The sequence below is a fragment of the Calliphora vicina genome, chromosome 1, assembly GCF_958450345.1.
Source record: "Calliphora vicina chromosome 1, idCalVici1.1, whole genome shotgun sequence".
NCBI classification, from domain to species: Eukaryota; Metazoa; Arthropoda; class Insecta; order Diptera; family Calliphoridae; genus Calliphora; species Calliphora vicina.
The window spans coordinates 160,006,355-160,030,702 of record NC_088780.1 but is presented as its reverse complement, the minus strand read 5'-3'; the positions used below and the strand labels follow the sequence as shown (position 1 = coordinate 160,030,702).

The 24,348-nt window shown below is 27.7% G+C and overlaps 1 protein-coding gene across 10 annotated transcripts in view; it reads right to left on the bottom strand.

The window, feature by feature from the left end:
* Positions 1–24,348, bottom strand: part of heph (polypyrimidine tract-binding protein 1 heph) — a 381,579-nt gene that overhangs the window by 44,637 nt on the left and 312,594 nt on the right. For 9 of the 10 annotated variants that reach the window (XM_065516408.1, XM_065516405.1, XM_065516407.1 and 6 more), the window contains 4 exons: positions 22,144–22,409; positions 4,087–4,377; positions 3,719–4,004; positions 2,105–2,298 (listed from right to left, as the gene is read on the bottom strand). In XM_065516408.1, the coding sequence (XP_065372480.1) occupies positions 2,105–2,298; positions 3,719–4,004; positions 4,087–4,377; positions 22,144–22,409 (1,037 nt within the window). The remainder of the gene's footprint in view (positions 1–2,104; positions 2,299–3,718; positions 4,005–4,086; positions 4,378–22,143; positions 22,410–24,348) is intronic. The other variant, XM_065516406.1, reaches the window with a different exon arrangement.

The following is a 24,348-nucleotide window of genomic DNA, read 5'->3' as shown; positions in this document are numbered from 1 at the left end:
TTTTTTTAGTTTGTTGGTTCTTTATAAGATCTAAAAAGTTGCGATTTTTATCATCAACAACTTTTTTTAAGATTCAGGTAAATTAGCAATTGAAACTTTATTCGGTTTCAAAATATAAATCCATATATAAGAATATACTATCTAAGATATTCCTGAATTATCTTAGATCTTGAGCTAATGTAGTTCAAGATCGTGTAAACAGTTTTAAAAAAGTCACTCTTTCAATTAATAGTGGATTCTAATCTTTTTTGAAATTAACATGTAAAGTTATGAAATTTGCTCAATTTGTAATTGGTTTGTTTGCTCAATGTAAGCAATCTAGAGTCGAGAGGATGGCATTTTGAAGACTTTAATTCAATAAGTGAGATAAACACATTAATCAAATTAAGAGATTATTCATGAATTGATAAAAAATGCGGGTTCGAAGGACCAGTATCATTAAATTACATGTATGTTCTTATACAATTTGCAGACACCTAAAATGTCATTTAATCTGTCCCAAATATTAAAAAAGCTGATGCTATTGAAAGAAATCGTTTTGACTCAAATACCCTCGGTGAGATATTGTCAGAAAATTCAAGCACTTGAACATTTTGTTGGAATCAGACTTGAATGCAAATATAATAATGTTTTAAACAAAAATATTTGAAAATATTTTTCAAACAAAAAACACGAGGCTTTAATTTATGTTTTCTTTTTACTAATTCAATTGCTTGGCACTGGATTCAAGGCTTGAATTACACATGTTTTCAACTTGAATTCCAGTAAAAATGCATATTGGGAAGCTAAGTAACACTGTTGAAACATTTTAATGTTTGAATTTCAACCCAATAAGCACCAAAGTCCCAAAAATTCAAGCACTTGAACATTTTGTTGGAATTTGACTTTAATGCAAATCAAATTATGTTTTAAACTTAAAAATATTTGAACAAATTAAATATGTTATGTTTCAAACAAGAACCATAAGGCTTGAATTTATGTTTCCCTTTTAGTGGAGAATGAAATAAAGGTTAATTCAACTGCTTGAATATAATTCAAGGCTTGAATTATACTTGCTTTCAACTTGAAAAATGCTTATTGGGAATGAACTAGACACTGTTTTACAGCTACAGATCTTTATATACTTAGCATTAAAATTACGACCTTCATCAGCATTCTTTTTAATATGCATAGGTAGGTTCTGGGCCTGGCTAAACAAATTTAGCAGAGACACATAGTTTGCCACAGAGATAGTTAGTGGTACAATTTTAACATTCAAAACCACACAATTAAAACAATTTTAAACATGTTTTGTTAACATTATAATGATTACTAAAATAATGAAAATATTAATTAAAATGAAAATGTTGGTTTATTAGAATTTAGAAAAAAATATCAGACACATAAAGGGAAAAATAAAATAAAATCATGGTAAACACAAATGATTAAAGAAAAAAAATTATTAAAAACAGCATGTGAAATATGAGCATGAAAATTGAAATGAAATTGAAACAAAATTGCTGTTTAACAAACAACTCAAACCAAAAAAAAAATAAAAAAAAGCAAAAGCGCAATAGTTTTAAGAATAAATTTGAAATGGAAAATGTGGGAAAAATGGAAATGCAATACAATACAAACAAACAAAATAAACATATACATTTATAAATACAATATAAAAAATGTATATGCATTTAATTGTTTGAATTATAAAAGTTTTATAGAATTTATTCACTTTTTATTTCCTACAAATATTTATTATTTTTTTTTATTAATAAAACAAATCTATATGGCCAGAGAAATAAAATAAAACACACTACACTAATGAGTTTTTAAAAGATTGAAAACTTTTTTTTGGGGGTAACAAAAAATTATTTAAAATACTAAATAAATAAAATGCTATCAAAAATATATTCTGGTTTTATTTAGATCAGTTGTTTGTATTTAACTATTTTATTATTATTTTTATTTAAATAAAACTAATTACTTTTTAATATAAATACTAGAGGGGAATTGAAATAAATTAAATTTTGAAAATAAAATACAAACTAAATTACTTTAAAACATATGTATGTATAATGAACTAAATTGCAAGAGAGAATTTGTTTAAATGGTTTTTATTACTTACCTCTTCATTTAAATTCGAAACAAGCAACACATTCGAGAAGCCACGCAAAGCAGGGGTGGCTGTTTGTAGAGCACCACTATTGGCAAGAGCAAAAGCACCCAAATTGGGTATACCACTGCTATAGCCTCCAGCCAAGGGAGTACCAATGCCCAGGGCAAATGGTGGCAACACACCAGGTGCTCCCAAACCATTTACTATAATTATTATTTTTTTTTTTTAGAGTAAACAAAAAAGAAATTTACAAAAAAAAAAATATATATTAATAAATTTATTTACAACGTGTTTAGCTTTAAGAAAAGTAAAATAAATTATTAATTACTCAAGACATCACAGCTCTGTGGTTAGTAAAGGTTTATAAAAAAAGGTTTTAGTAACAAAAACAAACAAAACAAAAAAATAAATGCATAAATAAGATTCTTTTATAATTATTAATTAATATTATTAGTGTGTTGTTGTTGGTAGGCAAATTTAATTACAAAACAAAATTTAACAAATTTTCCAGCAGAAACACAAAATTGATTTGGTAGCAGTTGAAATGATGAACTTAACAGTAAGTGAACTTACAAAAGAATTTAAAATTTACAGTTTTATTGTAATTCGTGGAAGAGTGGAACACTGTTTGTTAAATTAACGGTAAGAGAATCTGTAACATTTAACTTACAGATTGGCAGCAAAAGAAGTAGTTGTGTAAGGCATGTTTTTGAAAGCACTAAGTCTTAAGCTTTAAGCTAACTTAATTATGCACAATTGCAAATTCTTTCCCAAACTTCAGGATGCTAAGAATAAACTGGAAGTGCTTATTAGGATTGGACTTAACCCAATAAGCATTTTGTTGGAATTAGACTTGAAAAATATTTGAAAAAAATTAATATTATTCAAACAAAAGACATGTGGCTTTAATTTATGTTTCCTTTTTACTAGAGAATACTATTGATATGAAGTGTAATACAACTTTAATTCAATTGCTTGACACTGGGTTCAAGGCTTGAATTACACTGGAATGCCAGTAAAAATTCTTATTGGGAAGGTACGTTCACACTGTTGAAAATTTAATGTTTGAATTTCAACCCAATAAGCAGCAAAACCCGAAAAATTCAAGCGCTGGAACATTTTGTTGGAATTTGACTTGAATGCAAATGAAATTATGTTTTAAACTTGAAAAATATTTAAAAAAATTAAATAAGTTTCAAACAAAAAATATATGGCTTGAATTTATGTTTCCTTTTTTACTTTTTGGTAATACAACTGTAATTCAATTGCTTGACTATAATTCAAGGCTTGAATTCCAGTAAAAAAGCTTATTGGGAATATTTAAAGGTGGAATTAATTTTATTATGAATTTATTTAACAATCACTGAATTCTATTCAAATAGAAGCCTTTGAATAAAGCTAACAAATTTGTTTTGTAGGAAATGGTTTTAGGACAGTTTGTGCGCCATTATGCTATACTTTGCTTAATTTAACAGCTTCTTTACTGCTTCCAAATCATCAATGTTTCTTGCTTGCTTATTTATTTACAAGAATGTAAAAGAAAACAAAACAAAACTAAAAAAACTCATAATTATTAAATAGTTTGAACACAACGAAATAATAAAGGAAAGTGGATAGTGTTACCTATTTTATCACCTGTTAAAGAGGGCCTTTGACGGGCCGCTATCAATAGTAAATCATTGGCATTTACTAAACCGCCAGCGGTGGGCATAATATCGGCTCCCGGCTCGCCAGGGGGCAATGAGGGATTTGTAAAATCGCGTGACTTATCATTATTGTATTTAACATTGAGCGTAGTCATTTTGCTGTTATCAATGCGTAGCGTACAACAGCCATTGTAAATATTTTGGCCATCCAAAATGGTTTTAGCATGCTGAGCCGAATGGGCATCCGGATATTGTATGAGCGCCTAATTGAAATAGAAACAAGAGATGAATAAATAAACTTAAGTATGTTTTAAAATTAAAAAATAAAGTTAAAATTATACTTGCCTGGAATGTATTATTTTTTGTAAATGTAACAATTTTTAAAACTTTGCCGAAACGTTGGAATATTTGATGTAAGATATCCAAGGAAACGGGATACAATTGAGATTCGACTATAACGCGTAAGACTGTATTGGGGCCACCGGCGGTATTGGCATTACCGCCTACAGAATTAACAGCATTTGTATTATTTGTTAAAACGGCCACTGTGATATCTGTATTTGTGGTGTTGGATAGAGGCAATGGAGAGCCAGAAGCTGGTGATTGTATGCGATAATCAGCGGGTACAATGGCATTCTAAAAATACAAAAAAACAAACAGAAATTAATATTTATTATCCTAACCTTTTATTTCATAAACAAATATTTTCCATTTTAAAGTTTTGTTTACTTTTTTTCCTTTTTTTGAATGTTTGAATTTTCTTTTTAAAGTTGTATGTACTTTTAAACATAGGCATTACAAATTTTAAAAATTGGTTGGGAAAATAAAATCTTAAGCTTTTTTTTAACAAAAAAAAACGTTTTTTATTTGTTTTGTGCGGTCAAGTTAAAAAGAAAGTTTATTTAAGGCTTATAAAGGTTTTGGGATGAAAAAAATCCACAAACTTTTTCAACTTTTTCTCTCATATTGTGTTTGTTTAACCTATTAAGCACCAAAAATAAACATAAAACACATCTATAACAAACTTTATGTTAATTGTAAAATCATGGCCTGTATAGCAAAAGTTTAAACGTAACGTGTGAAATGGGTCAAAACCAAACATTATAGCTTATTATGGCTTAAACACTTTTTTTAAAAAAGTTTCAGCCAACTTTAAATTATGTAAACCCTAATTTACACTAAATAAATAAAAATAGAAAGAGGGTGGTTTGTTGTATATCCTCTTCACCTTTTGCCAAAAACAACATTCATAAAAAAGGACCAATAGGCAGATAAAATCTAATAGTTGTCTAAAAAGATGACATGAAGGTGTTTTCTCATTCTAATATATTTTTCATTCTGCTCGTAAAACAAACAAACACAATATAAATAATAAAAAGGAAACCACAGAACGGAAAACGGAAATCAATCACACCAATATTGATTTAAACGCAGACATAGACAAAAATCTTACAGACAGACACTCAGTGTATAGGTTTGATGGTTTTTCTTATGTATTTATGTGATCGGAAAACAATTTAATGACAAACGGAAATAAATTTATTCCTATGCGTGCTGATTTTTTGATTTCAAAAATAGAATAACCAAAAATAGCAAGAGCAAAAAGAAAAAACAACAAGGTGAAATAAAATAAAGTAAATTTAAAGATTCTTATGCCCAGACACACAGCTACTGTTACACATATAAAAAAATATGTAGTAAGAGCAAGAAAATGTGAAGCAAATATTACCCAAGCGTGTGATTTTCGTTTACGCAGACACGACCCATGCACGCAGAAGGAACTGAAAGCATAAAAAAGTCTAAACAAAATAAACACTATAAATGTTTAAAGGTGTATCGTAATACAACCTGTATTACATACAACATATGTAGCTACATTTACATATACATGGACTCCATACAGTCTGAATATAATACAAAAACGTGCGCTTTGATTGTTTAGTCGTCTCTGGGTCTTAGACCAGCAGCAGCAGTAAGCAACTTCTTTATTTTCCCCAAAAAAAAAATATATAGAAACAAAATGTTGCGCAACGAAATACTATACTCTGTATTTTGTGTACTTTATATATGCTAGAAATAATAAAAAATGATTAGAATTGCTAAAGAGCCTGACACACGTTCTAACATTTATAATAGAAAATTGTTTGCCTGTATGTTGTGAAAACAAAAGCACGCACTTTAAGATCAAAAATGCATCCATAAGAATTCATTGAAGTAAAACAAGTACGTACCTATGTTTCTTATACATAAAGAAAAATAAAACACTAAAAGAAATTTTTTGCAAAATCAGTGGTTTGAAGGACCAAAAATTGCGGCACTCATTTTCAATTAATGATGCCATGTAAACTAAAACAAAACAGTTCTAAAATTTAAATTCATTCCTTTTAATTCCAAAATAAATATTAAAGTTTTCGAAGGACCAGGAAGTATGTCATCTTTCGAAGGTCCTAACTTACATAATATGACAAATTCAAATATATTTTAAAAATATACATTGATTCGAAGGACCATAATAATAAATTTAAAACTTAAATGTTTTCGAATCGTATTACACAATAACCCATCAAAAACCAAACATTTTATATACGTAATTTCAATTCCAAACTCGAACTAATCTGATGGTTTAATATTTGACAATAAAATAATTTCAAGAAGTCCTGATATAAATAAATTTCGTTAACAGAGACTTTTAGTTTTCCACAGTGTATTAGTTGTATACGTTTATATATTTCCACTTGACATTTTTCCCTATATGAATGTGAATGAATATTGAAAATTCTTCAACATAACACTGTATTCCACTTATAAAGAAAAAATCTCTAGTGTAAAAATAAGGTTAAAACTTGAATTACAAAACAAATTTAACAAAATAAAAGAGTTTTATAACTGAAATTTATTTAAATTTAAAGATATGTTTTGAAATGTAAATATAGTTTTAAGGCGTTATTCAACATCAATTTTATAATGTTTCAAAAGTTTTTGAAACATGGATTCTTTAATAAATTTAAAAATTGTTTATGAATATGGGGGTTACAATATAAATCGAACTATCTTCAGCCAAAATGTATGCTATATAATACTTGCTGATTTATCTGTAGCTTGCAGTTTAGGATTTAAGACACAAAAAACAATTTTATATTTAAGATAACTAAAATGTTTAATTGCTTTATATATATAAAGAAAGAAATACTAAAGTATACTTTAGGGGGCTTCATTATAAATTCATAATAAAGCCCGGATCTATCTGCCAATATTTTTAAGCAATTTGCTTAAAATAAACCTATAGATTTGCTAATTTTAATAGATTTTTTAAATTGTTTTTTATTTTAAGGGGGTAGTATAAATGGAGTTGTTTCTTTTAAGCTTTTAAAAATTGTTTTTAAAAATGTCATATCACATGTCCAATTCAACAACTGTCATAAACTCTTTAAGAAAACATTTTTATATTTTTACGTTATTTTTTACAAATTGTTTCCTTTTTGATACAAGGGTATTCCCCAAGGTTTATAAAACAAACAAACAAAATATATTTATTTTTTTCTGTTTTTTTAAATATAAAACACATTTGAGGGTTGCCCGGCCACTAGAGCAATATATGACATATTTTTTTTCTCCAGTTTTAGGAAAAATATGTATGTATGTATTTATTTATTAAATGGTAAAGAACAATTTTTAAATAAAATAGAGTACAAAAAAAACAACAGGTAAAAATGGAAACAAAATGATAAAATACTTAATGAAAATATACTTTAGGGATTTAAATATGAAACGGAAAAAAAGTGAAAAAGCAAGGAAGCTCATCATCAAAAATGCCGAATACGGGAAACAAAAACCAGAAAAAATAAACAAATTTTTTCTACACACTGACATTTTTAAATTTTTTTTGTATAAGTTGCCAACAAGTAACAATGGCAATAAAAGCTTTTAACAAAAAACTAAAAAAACTTGGTAAATTTTACAAAGTTTTGCATTTACTTACGGTTGAACAACAAATTTTTTTTTTTTTTTGAAAATAAAAGAAAAATCCGGCTAAAGATAATCCCTTAACATTTAAAAAGCAAACAAAAATATACTTGCTTTTTTTTAGGAAAAAACAAACAAGAAATAATCTAAAGAAAATAAACATATATAAAGTAAATACAGGAAGCACACGATGGATAGATGTTTTATGACCAAAACATGGAACAAATAAAAACTTAGTTATTTATGCAAAGAGCATTAAATAAACCACAGCCACACAGAAAAACAACTTTAAAACTCTCTCACACTATATAGCGCCCTAAAATAGTCTCTATATTAAAAAAAATATAAAAATGCTGTTACCAATGCCAGCTTAAACTAAAACTACAGATTCCCTTATAAATAACTCGCCTGTAAATATGCTTTACTAAACCAAAAGAAAAAACAACAGACAAACCGGAAAAAGTAACCCAAAATAACAATACCAAATAATAAACTTAAAACAACAAACATAAGAGTGTCTAAAAAAACGAAAACACACAAAATCATAATGGTTGTGGTAGTTGGCATAAACAAAAAAAAGTTTACTGAGTTTTTGTTGTTTCCTGAATATTTTTTCACTAGAAAATTGCACGCTTTTTAAGTTTAAACAAAACAAAATATATAAAAATTATTAAAACGAATAAAAAAACTTGATAGCATTGTTGCCTTTATAAAGCGACAAAAAAAGAAAAACACTGTAGAGGAAAAACAATGACAAGTAGATGCTTTTTATTTAAAGTTGGTACAAAAATTATTGTTTTAAGTGCAGAGACACAAAAACTCTACAACAAAACAAAAAAAGAAAAACTTTTTTCTGTTTTTTTTTCTTTCCTAGAATTGACAGAAGGCAACAAGTTTTTTTTCTCATTTTATATTGAATAGTTTCATAATATTTGTTTTCTCCCTTTTGTTTATGCTGTATAGATAACTTGCCAACAAATTTGTGTAATTGCGGAGCATACTTTTGGGGTTGACCTATTAATAATTTAAATATTGGTCATTTTGATAAGGGGCTTTTCATTACAGTAATTTATTTTATTACTACAAATGGTTTTATGTATTTTAAATTAAATATTTTTTCCGGCATATTTTAAGGGGACACATATACAAGTTTATATATAATAGCGTAGTTTTAGGCTTGACAAATTGTAAAATTTAGTTAAACAATCTACACCATATTTTGTGAAGCATATTTAAAGGAGACTTAAATAAAATTATTAATATTAAAGCATACTTTTAGCAGACTAAAGAAGTTTTAAAATTTAAATAAAATGTTTTGTTTTTATTGAATAAAAGGACTATAAATAATTATGAATGACAGCTTATTTAAATAAAATGTCAAGACTAATTTTAGGCTGTCATTTGTTTAAGTAGCTGTGAGTAGCTCAATTTTATAATTTGTTGCCATATATTCAAACGACTATTAAATAAAATAGATTTTTATTTTAAATAAAATAAATTTTGAACATTTTGGAACGTTTTTAAGGTTTGAAGTACTATATCTATTAATAAATGTTGATAAATGATAAACTCAAAAACTACTGCATCATATTGAATGGAAATTCCATGAAACATATACATATATACTTCATCAGGTCACAAATGGAAAATATGGAAATTCCTAATGGTGAAGGAAAAATTTTACATGAGAAAAAAAATATTTTAAAATTAGTTTTTGTTTAAAACTAATGTCCTTACAAAGTAAAAAAAACAAAATTTTATTAGTTTGAGTACATTTTATTTTCCTTGCAGTTTTTGTTTTTAAACAATTTTAACATTTCCCTACATTCTTGAATTATTTGACTTTAACATAATAAAATTGCCTACTTCAAGGCTGAATACTAAATTAAATTCAAAGCATACTTTAAGGCTGTCATTTAGTTAAGCATCGTTGCCAGCAATTTTGAAATGACAACATATTTAGTACACTCATTTTTTCTGTTTTTTTGGGTGGATTAAATAAATTATAGCTTCTAACTGTTTAAACATTCAATCTTCATAGAAAATTTCCATTTATTTTAATGTATTAAAGCGTTTAGATAACATTTCTAGCTTTATGCTTCAATATTTTAACCCTTTTATGGGAATTACTTTTGTTTATTATTTATTCTAACTCATTGTTTATTTTTATTATCTATTATTTGTTGTTTATACAGCTTATATGTATAAGTATTTGTATAGATACGTAAGTATATAGTATCTTTGAAAAAACCATACAAATATTATTACACATCATGTATCGTGACATGATGTATGTATTTGCTTGGCACTTGAATTCCAGACGCATACATACACTCTCGACAAGAGAACAGGAAAAAAAACGTAATTTAAATCCATTTGCACACGTCACTAACAATCACGTGTGTGAAGAGAGCAAAAAAAAAAAGACTAGAAAAAAACTCATGTGTATGAGTGCGTAATATTTTACGTTTAAAATAAAACTCAGTAAAATAATAACACGTACGTTAAACTCAACTCTAAGGAGTCGAACAGCAAAAGCAACAAATATTTCTTTTACCACATACACCTATCAACATGCCACAATTTAGCATTTCACAGACATAGATATTTATACATACATATATGTAAACTTATGTTTTTTTTGTTCTTTCCTTAACAACATTTCTGGGGAACGGGAACGAGAACGACAATAAATGAATGAATAAATAAATATTTGTACATACAATTGCCATAATATTAGCGCGTATTATTTGCAATAATAGAAAGAAACAATTTTTTGTTATAAAATAATAATAACAATAAGAAAAAGTAAGAAGCTTAACAATACAAAAGTCATCATACCTAGACAATCAACATGGGCCTAAACACTCAAGGTTGTATGAATGGGGCAAATAAGATTTCAAAAGTTGAAGAAAATTTATGAATACTTTATATTAAAGCAAAAATTAGCATGTTAAAGGATAATTTAACATAAATTTTAGAAACTTGTTTAGCAACATGTTTTGAAGAAAACTAAGCTACAAATTTAATAAAAGTGTTTCACAAAACCCTTAAAAGACAATCTGTTTATTGCTACTTTTATTTTAGCTAGCAACACGTTTCAACAGCATTTAAAGACTTTTTAGTAGGAAACTCTTGAAGTAACAAATTTAACTTTTCAAAAATAGTTTTTATATAGAAAATATTCAAGTTTTTATTAAAATGATTTTTTCTGCAACATGTTGCAGTTACACAAAACAAGTTAAATTGTGTTATATTTACAACTTATGTAACCGTATTCGAAATCCTCTTAGTGTTGCCAATGGAGACCTAGGTAAGAAGCTGTTTAAACAATAAGATTAGCTATGCGCCGCCATTCTTAAGGGGGCAAACAAACCAACAGAGCTACAAGAAGCATGCCACATAGTATAACAATGTACACAAATAAACAAACTCAAACACATACAAATAACAACACAAACAATGACTTTTTCATTCACTACATACATATTTATATAAAATGTATACAATATGATGCCATTGATTTCCTACACATACGTTGGCATGTATGCCTGAAAATGTTTGTGTAAATGTTGTAATAAATGTATGTTGCTGCTGATATATCATGGAAAATCCTTTTTATTTTTATCTTATAATACTTGCTAAGAATTTCAGCTTTCTTTGATTTGTTCTCTAGCTATTGTTGCTGCTACTTTTCTTCGTAATTTCTTTTCTTTTTTTTTGCAGAAACAAAAAATATGTTTGTAATGTAATGGTCAGGTTTCTGGTAAAATTCCTTAAACATTCTTACACAAATGTGTACTAATATGTAGCAAGAATGAGAAACTTTTGTGTGTGAGTGGGTTTGTTAAATCTTTTTCTGTGACTTTTACTATTTGTTGCTGGTTTGTTTGCTTAATACTTGTGAGCTGTGTTCAACATTAGATTGAAATAAAGCAGAAAATTAAATAAACACAAAATTGCGTTAAGCCAAAGGATAACATCATTAGCGTTTAACACACAGATACACTTGCTCACTCTTTACTTTGTTTATAAGTAGTCATGTAGAAATCTTAGACAGACATCACATTCATTTTATTTAATAATGAAATGCACATTTTCAAGTTATACAGTGTAACGAAAATAAAGAAAATTTATAATTTAAAAAATTTATATTAAAACTAATGGAAAACTTAATGTTTGTGAAATCATTTTGACATAGCCAAAAATAGCTAGATATATAAATGTAATTTAGTACCATAACAAACTAGCAACATGTTGCTGGGTGCATCAAACTTCTAAACATTTGTCTCGCATTGATTGGTAAGCATTTTTAATATAAAATGTATGTAATGTTTAAAAATAATTGTCATATAAATATAGGACAAGCAATACTTAAAACAATTCCTAAGACAAAATGTTGCTAGATGTATTTAAACATATGTCTTAGCAACATGTTGCGGAAAAAGAATTTAAAATTTATTCAAAGCCTAAAAATATATTTCCCTTAATTAGAAACATGTTGCTTATACATAAAACAAACAAAATATTGCTGCAACATTGACTTTATTATTTCGATTTGTTTTGATTTTAAATTATCATAAGTATGTATATATTTTGTAAGTTATGCTGGCAGCAATGGTTTAATATTGAAGAATTTCTTAGAAACATGTTGTAAAGAAAAACACTTAAATGTTTCTATGTGAAAGTATTTAGAGCTTATTACAACATTTTAAGTCAAAAATAATAGTTTAAACCGATTATATTTAATTTTTTAATTTGATTGTTATGTTTTAGACTAAGATTGCGGCGAAAAATAAGCTCCCAATTAGCATTTAGACAACAATGTTTCAAAAGAAATTATTATTTTTTTAAAATGTAATATCCTCTGAGTGGAACAAAAAGGACCAAATTATTTTTCAGACACTCTCATTTTTGCAAAATCTATTTCACTCTATAGGCGTACAAATGTCACGTACAATGACATGGAATTGCTCATATGTATTAGCAACATGTTGCGGGAACAGAATTTGAAATTCATGCAAAGCCTATAACTATATTTCTCTTAATTATACACATGTTCCTTATATAAAAAAAATGTTGCTGCAATATTGACTTTATTCACATTTATATTTATTTTGATTTTAATTTATAATATGTATATATATTTTAAGTTATGCTGGCAGCAATGTTTTGCTATTGAAGTCCTTCTTAGCAACATGTAAAGAATTTTTTTTAAAGAAACAACTTAATTTTTTGGGTGAAATTTAAAGATTTTGGAATATATGTAAACTTTCTTAGCAACATCTTACTTTCATTTGTTATTATTAATATTAAGTAAATCTAAGTAACAGGCTGCGTTTTAATAAACTAAAGAAATAATTTGTATATATTGAAGAAGCGTTAGAAAAGCTAATTTTGAAATATTGTTGAATTATTGTTCGTTAAATTCTTCCTAGCAACATGTTGCAGAGACGTTACAAACATTTTTTATTAACTTAATATGTTGTGATTTCGCAAAAAGATTTTCACATTATTCTGCCTTTAGTTAAGCCATAGCAAAATACATACAAAACCAATTAATTCACATTTTTGTAATTAAATTTCCATTAATTCGTTTCACGGTACCATATCACTGTTGCTGCTAACAAGACAGATGCGTAAATGAAAAAGACAAAGACAAGAATGACAAAAAAAAAAAATATACATATAACTTGATGTTGATGATAATGACAATAACGACGACTTGGCAGAAATGTTCTTTCTAAAGCTGTCATCAATGTGCTTTAACACCAAAATGACTTAAGGCGTACATACATTTTGCAAATAAACATACATACAAACAAATATTTGTGTATATGTAAACATGCACTCATACATACATAAGTATGTGTTTTGTGAAGGTGTTTGTATAACACATGTTAACAGTATGTGTGAGTGTATGTCTGAAAGTGTTTATGTGGCATGTTTGCTAATTCTCTTGTATGTTAATCCTTTAGTTTAGTTCATTACCAAAGTTTTAGTTATTACATTTTGATTTTTTTTTTTTGTAAACCTATATGTACATATTTCGTATAATATGAGTGTGTATGTATGTGAGATTTAATCGTTTTTAGCTTGACACTTGTATTAAATGTTATTTTATTACAATCCCCTCCTAAATGTATGCAAGAGTTTTTAGAGTGAGTGAGTGGTGTGTAAAACTTTATTTAACAATTTACTGTTGTTGTATGTATGTATTTTGTTTACTATTTATTGGTTTTATAGGATATAAAAAGTTTTATATGTGTGATTTTCTTTTTATTTATTTTGTTATAAGGATTAACTGGGTATATAAATGTCGTTGTTGTTGCTGTTTTTATTGGTTTATTAAATGTTGTTTAGTTTTTGAATTGTTTGATTTAGTTGGGTAAATAAATACAAAATGATGATGATGGTGATGGTTTCCTTTACGTTTTTAATTGTTTACATTATAATGTTGACAATATGTAAACAATGTTGTGCAGTAGTAGTATAAATTTAATGTACTTTTATTAAAATTGACGTGCAAAGTTTGGTGAAAATGTTTTATTAATAATTCTAAAATGGATTTTAAAGTTCGTTAATGTAAAGTTAATTAGTTTTATAAATGTATATAAGATTTTTCAAATGGATACAATTTGTAGAAATGTAATTTGTTTACTTCAAAAATTGTTTGTTTTATAATAGAAATTTAGGGTGTTGTAAAGAAATAGAAAACAAAGAATTTTGTATTTAAATACCATCAAGAAACTTGGCAACATAAACATGAAATCACAATTTTATGATAAAATCTTAATTTGGGTTCATTAATTTGATGAGTAGAAAATTGAAAATATTTAAAAATGTTGATCACAAAGCTTTTACAGATTTAGATTTTTTAATTTTTACTAAAAATGCGTCAATGAAATATGTCAAATGATATTTAGTGGAGGCTAATTGCTTAAAAGTCAACTTTGACTTACTGAAAACCTAACTCTTTCTGTATTTATTTTTCAAAATCTAAAGAGACTGAATATGAAGTTGAGAAATCATATAAATTTTTCATCATATATTACATTTTCTTTAGCTGATGTTGCACTTAACAATAGATTTTGTCTATGATAAAACATTAAACATTTAATTCATATTTTATTTCTCAAATAAAAAAAAACATACTCTACTTGAAAAATTTACAATTTTACTAACTTTTTTGCTTACGAATTTACGTTTAAGTAAAAGATTCAAATAAAAAATATTACAAATGTATGTATGTGTAATTTGCCCAAAAAAAATATATAAAATCTCCACTTCTTTTGTACAAAAAATTTCAAATTTATTACACTATAGTAAAATATTTATATATTTTATATTATTTTCATAGTATACCTTAAGGGATTTTAAGCTTACGGTAAGGAAAGGAAAGATGAAACAGCAACAAAAAACAGAATTTGAAATCATGTGCTAAAACTCAAAGTGACTGATTGCATGGAAGTTGCCAACATTTACACTCACACAAATTCACCTGAAAAAGGGTGAGCGAAGCAGCGGCAACAATACAAAACAATAAAATAAACTATCTCGTATTGCAACAAGATGGCAGAATATAAAAAAATAATAAACGTAAAATTGGATGTGTATATGGAAAAGTGTAAAACATGTTCATATGCATGTGTCTGTCTGTATTGGCTGACATTTATGTTTCTCGTTTTTATTTTACAGTTAAGCTACAAACAAACAATAACAACAGTTCAACAAAACAAACAAAGAAGTAACAAGTCTTAATGTGTCAAAAGAAACGAAAGCAACACTTACATCATACATTTTCATTTAAACAATTGTTTGTAACAAAAAAAAAAATAAAATAAAAGAAAAGGGAAACAGGACAAGGGGAATAGAGACAGCTAAATACAGGGTAAGAACAGATAACACGTTACCGACATAGAAGCGCGCGTATGTCAATCTAAAGCAGGGTAAAATTTAAAAAAAGAACAACACATTTTATAGATATACACAAGAAATTGGCATCAACAAAAGGATTTAATGCATATGCTACTGTTGTACTATACGTGAGAAACTTAATAATATACAACAAAATTGTAAGAGGGACAGAGACAAAGGTTAAAATAAAACCTCAACTTCACATGTTGTGGGAATTTTGATGTATTAAATGTGACATTATGGTTTTGTTGGTATTCAGCATGTTTCATTCATTCATTTCTTTCATTTTTATCTTTATCTTCAAGCATTTATTCATCATTTTCCACACACACACACGCACAAATAAAAAGGATACTTTGAATTTGATAAATTAATTTTTAAGTACAAGATCTAAAGAGAGTTTTAACCCTACGAGTACGGTTATTTGATATTTTTATATAAGAAAAGGCTAAAGAAATCTTTAACTAGGGGATAGTAAAACGAAATTATATACTTTTTGTTTGTAATGATTAATTAAACAAGAAAAGAAAAATGTTTAAGGCAAATTAATAGCAACATGTACAAGGCTGCTGGCAAACACATGTTGCCTATTTTCAGGCTTTAAAGAGAAAACAGAAAATGTTAGTAAAAACAACTTAAATTATAAAGTTCTAATACTTTCCTAAAGGAAACACTTTCTATTTATACAAAACTTTACTCTTTAAACTATTTTTTACACATGCAATGATTCACCTTAATGTGCTGTCCAGTAAGCGATTACTGCAAAACCAAAAGTTGTATTCAAAACTATAAGGGTTAAAATAATTTTCGCAACATTATTTTCACCTTAATGTGATTTATGTACGTATGTATGTCGGCAAGAGGTATAGAAATGATGTGTGTTATGTAATGTGGTCTATTGTGTTGTGGTGCGGTGTGGTGTAATGGTGGCTGTCATCTATTATGGTTATTGATCATGTTTAAATTAAGTTTAATATAATTTTCATGAAGTATATTAGAGCACTAATACATTTATGTATGTGAGTATGTGTACGTATGTGTTGTGTCGTATAGAATATAGTTTATCTTTAGTTACTAAACTATAATAAATACATAATAGTTTAATGTGTTATTTTGTAAAATGAATTGTATAAAGTTTATTTGCAAAATTACAATACACACTCAACACAACAACACTCTCTTACACACAAATACATACATAATTCAGCAAGCAGGCAGCATTTACCTACATCAGGCATGCAATAACTAGTACTTTGGGCATAGCATACTCAAAGGAGCAGCCGTAAATCAACAGTGGGTGTTAAAATAATCTATATGGTCTATTAAATTAAGGAAATTCATAAAACTTATGAACATTCATTGACGTTTTTCTGTCATATGTTTGCCTAAATGGACAGCATTTTTGTTACACAAGAAAAAACCTTAAATAATTTGCTTGAAATTGAGTATTTTCAAAACATTGTTGAACAAATCATTACTAATTGTGTGAACACATTTACCACTTACTGTACACAGTATCTGTATGTATAGTTTTACTTGTTGTTTTTGTGGCGTAATTTGTGTAATCATTATAATTGGCAGTTATGCAAGCAAATACTAATATACGCACATAAACGCACTCTCACATACGTACACACAAACCCTAATACATCTACCTATAGAACTATAACTAAACAGCCTATATGTAGGCTTTATTAATATGGATTATAAGCGGCCCATAAGGTTTGTATGTGGGTGAGTAAGAATGTGTACAGTATGTATGTTTGTGTACTCAATATTAACAACAAACACTAACTCACTTTACATACGCATGAAAGAACACGCAGGAAGGAAAACAAACAACTAATTAATAGGGCAACATTTAAATTATTGGTTTTAGATTAATTCAATACATAATTTGTTGACAGCTTACAATAACAACAACAATAATAACATAAATTGACATTTTCCGTAAAATAATTGTTAAATAACAAGAATACATGAAATACAGAATAAAAAAAATAATTATTTTAAATTAATTCCAAAATGTCCAAGAATAGTGATAATGTTGAAAATATGTTTGGCAATGTACTTTAAAACTAAACACTTTTATTGTAAAGTGAGTTTTAAACACTTCAGCACATTTTATACTGTATTGTTTTAGCATTCTTTTTAAAACCCCCCTAAAGTATGCAACAAGTTTTGAATATACTACATCTAATATGATGCGCTAAAGCCATTTGTTTATATTTTGATCTTGATAGTTAAGCTATAAACAAATTATTTTATCAGTAGCAACAATGATTTTGTTTATTACACACTGTGAGCAACAATAGCACTCATTTTGCCCATAGCTACTTAGTACCTAATTATTCATTCGAAATTGAAATCACTGAACCATGTTAAATGCCTGAGGTCTTGATAATTTCGTGCAGTTGAGTACATAATTTATGGAATAATTTAACAAAATATATTAAAATTTTTAAAAATAAAAAAATATAAATTCAGCTGTTGTACGGTGTAAAAAGTATATAAAAGGAATTTATATAAGGACCTAAATTTACAGAAAATTTTACAAATATGAAATTTTGAATTTTATCAATTTTATTTTAAGCAATTTAGACTAAGATAAAAGGATAATGTTATCCATAAATAGGTCTAAAGTTATAATAATGAATACTTTCAGAACGAAATAGTCTAAACAGTAGGGCCCCACCAAATATTCGTATCGGGATTAGTTCAAAAATCGGCATAAGACGTTAAGGGGGAAGATTTGTGTAATAGAGCGACTCACTTCAACAACCACCTCATGAGAACAATTTAAGTCATTGCATATTTATCTATATTCACCCCTATCGCGAATCCCATTTTTCGCTTATCAAATATCCATTTCCCTCGAATGGAAAATTGCTATCGTGATATTCCCCCAAACTTTTCATTCACAATAGTTGATTTTGTTCGAAGCAGCTGTTTATTGTTTACAAAATTTCATGTGAAAATTTCACAACATGGGGAATTTTTTCACGTGAACAAAGTTTATGAACGAAAAATGGGAAATGGGAACATATTTCATGTGAAATATTGATTCGCGATAGGGGTGAATATCACGATAGAAGTTTTCCCATCGAGGGAAATGGATATTTCATGAAAACATAAATTTCACATGTTATTGTCGATAGTTTTAAATCTCATTTTTTACTTAAGACATATTTCTCAAAATTTTTGTCACTTTTTATTTAAAAAAACAGTTAGGGAGAAACTCTATTTTCTATATTTTAATTTACGTAAAAGCATGTGTTCTTCACTAGTTTCTAGAGTAGTTTTCCTATTATTTTCCATCACACATTCTTAGGGAAAATTGGAAAAAAAAACAGATGTTGTTTACCTTTTGCCACCTCAACAACAATACAATGAATACAATACTTACGAAAAAAAAAAATAAGTAAATGTGTGAAGGTGTGTGTAAAAAGGAAATGACAATCATATTGCCAGCCATATGTATGAATGAGCTGGATAAAGATGATGACAACAATAGATCTTCTAAATATGGCCACAATAATACACACACACACACAATAATAGAAAAAGTGAAAAAAGCTAAAAGAAAAGTAAGTTGGAAAAACATTTGCCATTGGCATGGCAAAAATGTTATAAATGTGGTAAATACGGAATATACAAACATTCACACACCCAAATACATAAACATATCTACACATGGTTAGAAATCTAAGGATTTTTCTTAAACTAAAAACATACTACTAAACACAGGTAAAAGTCAGAGCCGAGAAAGGACATAAAAATCTTTTAAAAATACCATAAATACAAACTTGAAATTATTTGTTGTACACACTCTCGGCTCTTAAAACTTGGATGTGTGGTGCTGTAAACTGTAGCTAGCTACAATCAAAGATACGAATGAGCATTTTTTGATATGTAAGATTATCTTATAAAAACACATGATGAGTTCAGGTTTCTGCTGGTGAGGACAATGATGACTGACTTTTGCCTTTAACGTAAGATTAGTGGTAGTTTTGTCTAAAATTTAACTTATATATTCCATAAATACGAGGGTAATAGGAAAACTGCTTTTAAAATCTAGGAGAATCTAGCAGAAATTTGCACCACATTGAAATTTTCTTGTTTGAACTCGTAGTCTAGCAAATGAAAACAATCCATAATACAACTGTTGACTTTTATGACTGATTGTCTGTATGTATGTCGGTCTGTCATAGAAACTTTGTGTGTAGATGTGTGACTAATACTATTTAAGTATTTGTCTAAAGGTAACTTTAAGCAGAGCACAAAAGTGTGATTTAAAAGTATTTCTGTTTGTTTGCTTGCTGGTGGTAAAGTAATGGGGGGGTTGGTTTAATCATATAAATGTGACATTTCATCTTGAACAAGTTTTGTTGCTTTTCAGCAACATTTTTGTTTTGAACGTTTCTTCTAAAGTTTTTCCACTAAAAGGTGAAAGGTAAAAGTGATATTTCTTACTCCTAGTTGTAAGCCATAAATAGAAAAACATTTTTAGCATAGCAGCACGTGCTGTGCTGACGACTTGACTGCATCTAGACACTAATGGTGATAACAAACAACTTTAGCCCAACCAGGCACAGTGTCTGTCAGCAGGCGGTATTGTTGCTGTGTTTGTGTGTGTGATTGTGTGTAATACAGCAGAAAAAGTAAAAATTCTGATGGAATTTTAAAATGCAATATCATATGACACACACACTTAACTTTACCTGCCTCCCCCCTCAAATAAGCAAAAAAAGATGTGTGTTAGTTTTTCATAACTTGTTTTTCTTTACTTAGGAAACGCTCCCTCCCCACCTCCTTCTTTACTAGTGATGCTGCTATGCACTTCCTTTCTTTATAACAAAGTTTAAGTGGGTTCAAGATGAAAATTGAATTTAGAAAATTGGTTTTTGGAAAAATTGTTTTAAGTTTTAGTCCGGGACATCCAGAGAGAGTGAGAGAGTTGAAATAAACCAACATCTTGCTGTAGATTTTTTGAAAACCAAAACCAACACAATTACTACAAAGAACATTGCTAAGAGTGAAATACTTATGCAGACATGTGCATGAAATCGAGTACAAAACAAAAAGGACTGAACATGATATTCTTTTAATTAATTGAAAAAGAGTTGTAGTTGTAGGTCCAAGAAAACACCCTCCCACAAACAGGATAAATGCAAATGTAGCTGAAGATTATAATGTCCTAACTGTGTGTTGAAATATTGAAACGTACTTTAATTAAATGTGAATGCGGGCCTTTTAGAATGTCAATGTTAGATAATAGACAAATATAATTGTATGAAGATACTCGTAGATAGGTTTTATTCAATAATTAATTATAGACTATACGTCAATATAAAATTAAAAGGTCCCATAAATGTTTAAACAGTATTTGAGAAAAAGTTTTTTAAACAACATTTTTGATAAACAAATTCAGTTGTGAAAATGTTGGCCGAAAACTTTTATCTTTATATTTACTAAAGTGAAATTAATTTTATAGAGAATATTTTCAATGATTCTCAAATTTTAGGGAACATTTTCCGTGAAACTAAATCTTGGTGAAACTTAATTTTTTTGTTAACATTTTCAGTGAATCTAAGTTTTTATTGAAAATATTCATTAAATTTTTTTTCGTGCACTAAATTTTTAGTAAAAATTTTAATTATAAAATAAAAAAATTTTACTGAAAATTTTTAATGAAATTAAATTTCAATTTAATTTTTTAAGTTTTAAGTTTTTAATGAGAATTTTCAGTAAAAAAAATTTTTAACAAAAACTTTCAGTGAAAAAAATTTTAATTCATTAAATTTTTACTAACATTTTCACTGAAACTAAATTTTAATGAAATTTTTCGATGAAACTTAATTTTTCAACTAAATATTTCAAGACAAACTAATTTTTAATGAACATTTTTGTTTAAATTTAAATTTTGCGAACATTTCAGGAGAAACTAATCATTCACTCTTTAATATTTCACATAAAATATATTCCCTTTTCCTATTTATCGTTCATCAACTTTGTTCACATGAAAAAATTCCCCATGATGTGAAATTTTTAGATGGAATTTTGTAAACAATAAACAGCTGTTATGTATAAAGTTAGCTATTGTGAATGAAAAGTCGATGGGAATATCACGATAGCAATTTTCCCTTCTAGAGATTGTTACTAATCACAAATCCGACTATTGTACATTTTAGCATGAGTTCTCCCATATGATATAAACTTGTTAATATCTTGAATCTTTTCCTAAATAGGGCATATACAAATATACTATAAGAACGTTTAATTGCAAATTTATCGTCTCCCTGCTTTATCAGCTGAGCCTAAACAGTTTATTTTTTATATAAAAGCCATAGAAAAACACGATCAGTAGGGATATCTGTAAAAAATTACACAAATCCCTCATTGTAGACAAAAGGATGATTTTTCCTAATTACTTTTAACTCTTTGCCATACATAAGTACGCGTCACTGTATTTGTTTAAAAAGAAATGAAGAAGAATGAAAGAAAAAACAATTAAGTACTTACGCCATGATTTTGATCCGTTTTTAATTCACGATGATTTGAAAATTGTACATAAACCATGCGACCGCGCATCTGTGGTGGATTAATGTTATAACATGAGACCATTGCGGTGGCGGAAACTTCATCAGCCATTTCTAAAAATGCTTGATTTTTGCCCTTTAATATAAGAACATTTGTGACACGGCCAAAATGTACACCCAAGGCAATGACATCAGCATCACTGGATTCATTTGGAATGTTACGCAAATGTATAACTTTTGAGGGTTTACCTGTAATGAAACAAAATAACAAAAATAAAACTTGTTAATTAGGGGATTTTTTTAATATTATTTTTTTTTTTAAAAAAGGGTCGTAAATAAAAACAATTCTTGTTAATACTTAAAATAAAAGTTATAAAAATAAAATAGATCACGTTTTTTTGGGAGCTACAGAAATCCTTATTTAAATGTTGTTTTAAACACAAATAAAAAAGCAATGGAAATTTACCCTTTTTGGTGTTATTGTTGCACAGTAAGCTTGAGGAATAATGCTATTTTAAAAAGGTGTTGACTGAACTTGTTGACACTTGTTGTAGAAAACCTTAAATAAAGAAAAATACCACAACAAAATATGTATGTACTCTAAGGCCATCAAAAATAAATGTAGCTGTGCTTATTTCAGCTTGAATCTCAAAAAAAGTATATTGTGAAAAACACTGCAAATATAGTAAATAACCATTTTAAAGTACTTTACACAAAAAGCAAAATACTACCACTAGCAAGTACATACATATACCTTTTAAAGCTACCTAAAAGTATGCAGTAAAATCTAAGAGAAGATCCCTTGTTATTAAGTAGCGTGCCATATAAAAACAATGGAAAACAATGTTCCAACACATGTGCTATATGCATGTGTGTGGCCCCTAAAAATATGCTAAAGATTTTTACTTTAGCTCTACTACACTTACCCTAATAAATGCTTTAGCAAAAAACTACAAATATGTATATGCAAACGTGTGCAAGTGTGTGGTTGTTTGTTTATACTATATTTTGTATTTTAAATCCCATTTGTTCACAAACATGAGGGATTTTTTTTATAGTTCGTTTTGTTGTTGCTATAAGTTTATGCTAAAATTTTGGAATATTTTAAAACTACCAAACTGGCAGACTTACCAGCCAGTTATGTGTCTTCTTCTCTCTGGCTAGGTTTTTCCTGGTACAACAGAAAAACTGCATAAAAAGCTTTACAAATTTACCTTTTGTTTTATATTTAAACCTAGACATACAACCAGACATACTGAATCTACTGGACGGACGATTTCTGACACAAACTCACACTCGCTCACTAACATTTAGAGACCATTGTTGTGGTGGTTTCTGCCGTATTGTTATTTACATTTACTAGTGTATGCATTATATGCCACCTTTAACAATTTTATTATATTTTATTTTGTCTACATGATTATGTTACATGTTGCATATGAAATGGTTAAAGTATTAAGTACAATGTTCACTCAATGAATTTATGATTGCACTGGGTTACTTAGTTCCTTTAGAGCCACTGCTACTCTAAAGGGATTGTAACATGACATGGAAGTTGGCATTAAACAGAAACGTAAAACAAAGTGTTAAACAATGTGGCAATGGAGACAAATTAATTTATATAGCACAGAGGATTTCAAATTAAAGGAAAAAAAAGTGCGTTAAACTTTGAATTGTTACAAGAGGTAGAATAATTCAAACCTATCGCAAATCAATATTTCATATGTTTTTTGTTCATCAACTTTGTTCACGTGAAGAAATTCTCCAAGTTGTGAAATTTTGTAAACAATAAACAGCTGTTACGAACAAAATCTACTATTGTGAATGAAAAGTTCATGGGAATATCGCGATAGCAATTTTCCCTTTGAGGGAAATGGATATTTCATGGGAACATACTTTTCACACTTTATTGTCGATAGGGGAGATTGTCAATACCAGTTTGAAAATATGAAAAATTTTAATTTTATATGTCTTAAATATAAACATAATTAATTTGTGAATTTTAACACAGTGGGCCAACTCTGTAACTAAATTTTCTGTAAAAATTTTTTAAGAATTTTCTATCAAATCAATTATTTGGAATTTATTTTTTGGTGAAACAAACTTTTAGTAACCATTTTTGTAAAACAATTTTTTAGCGAAAATTTTTTATGAACACATTTTTTTTAGTGAAAAAAAAAATAAATTT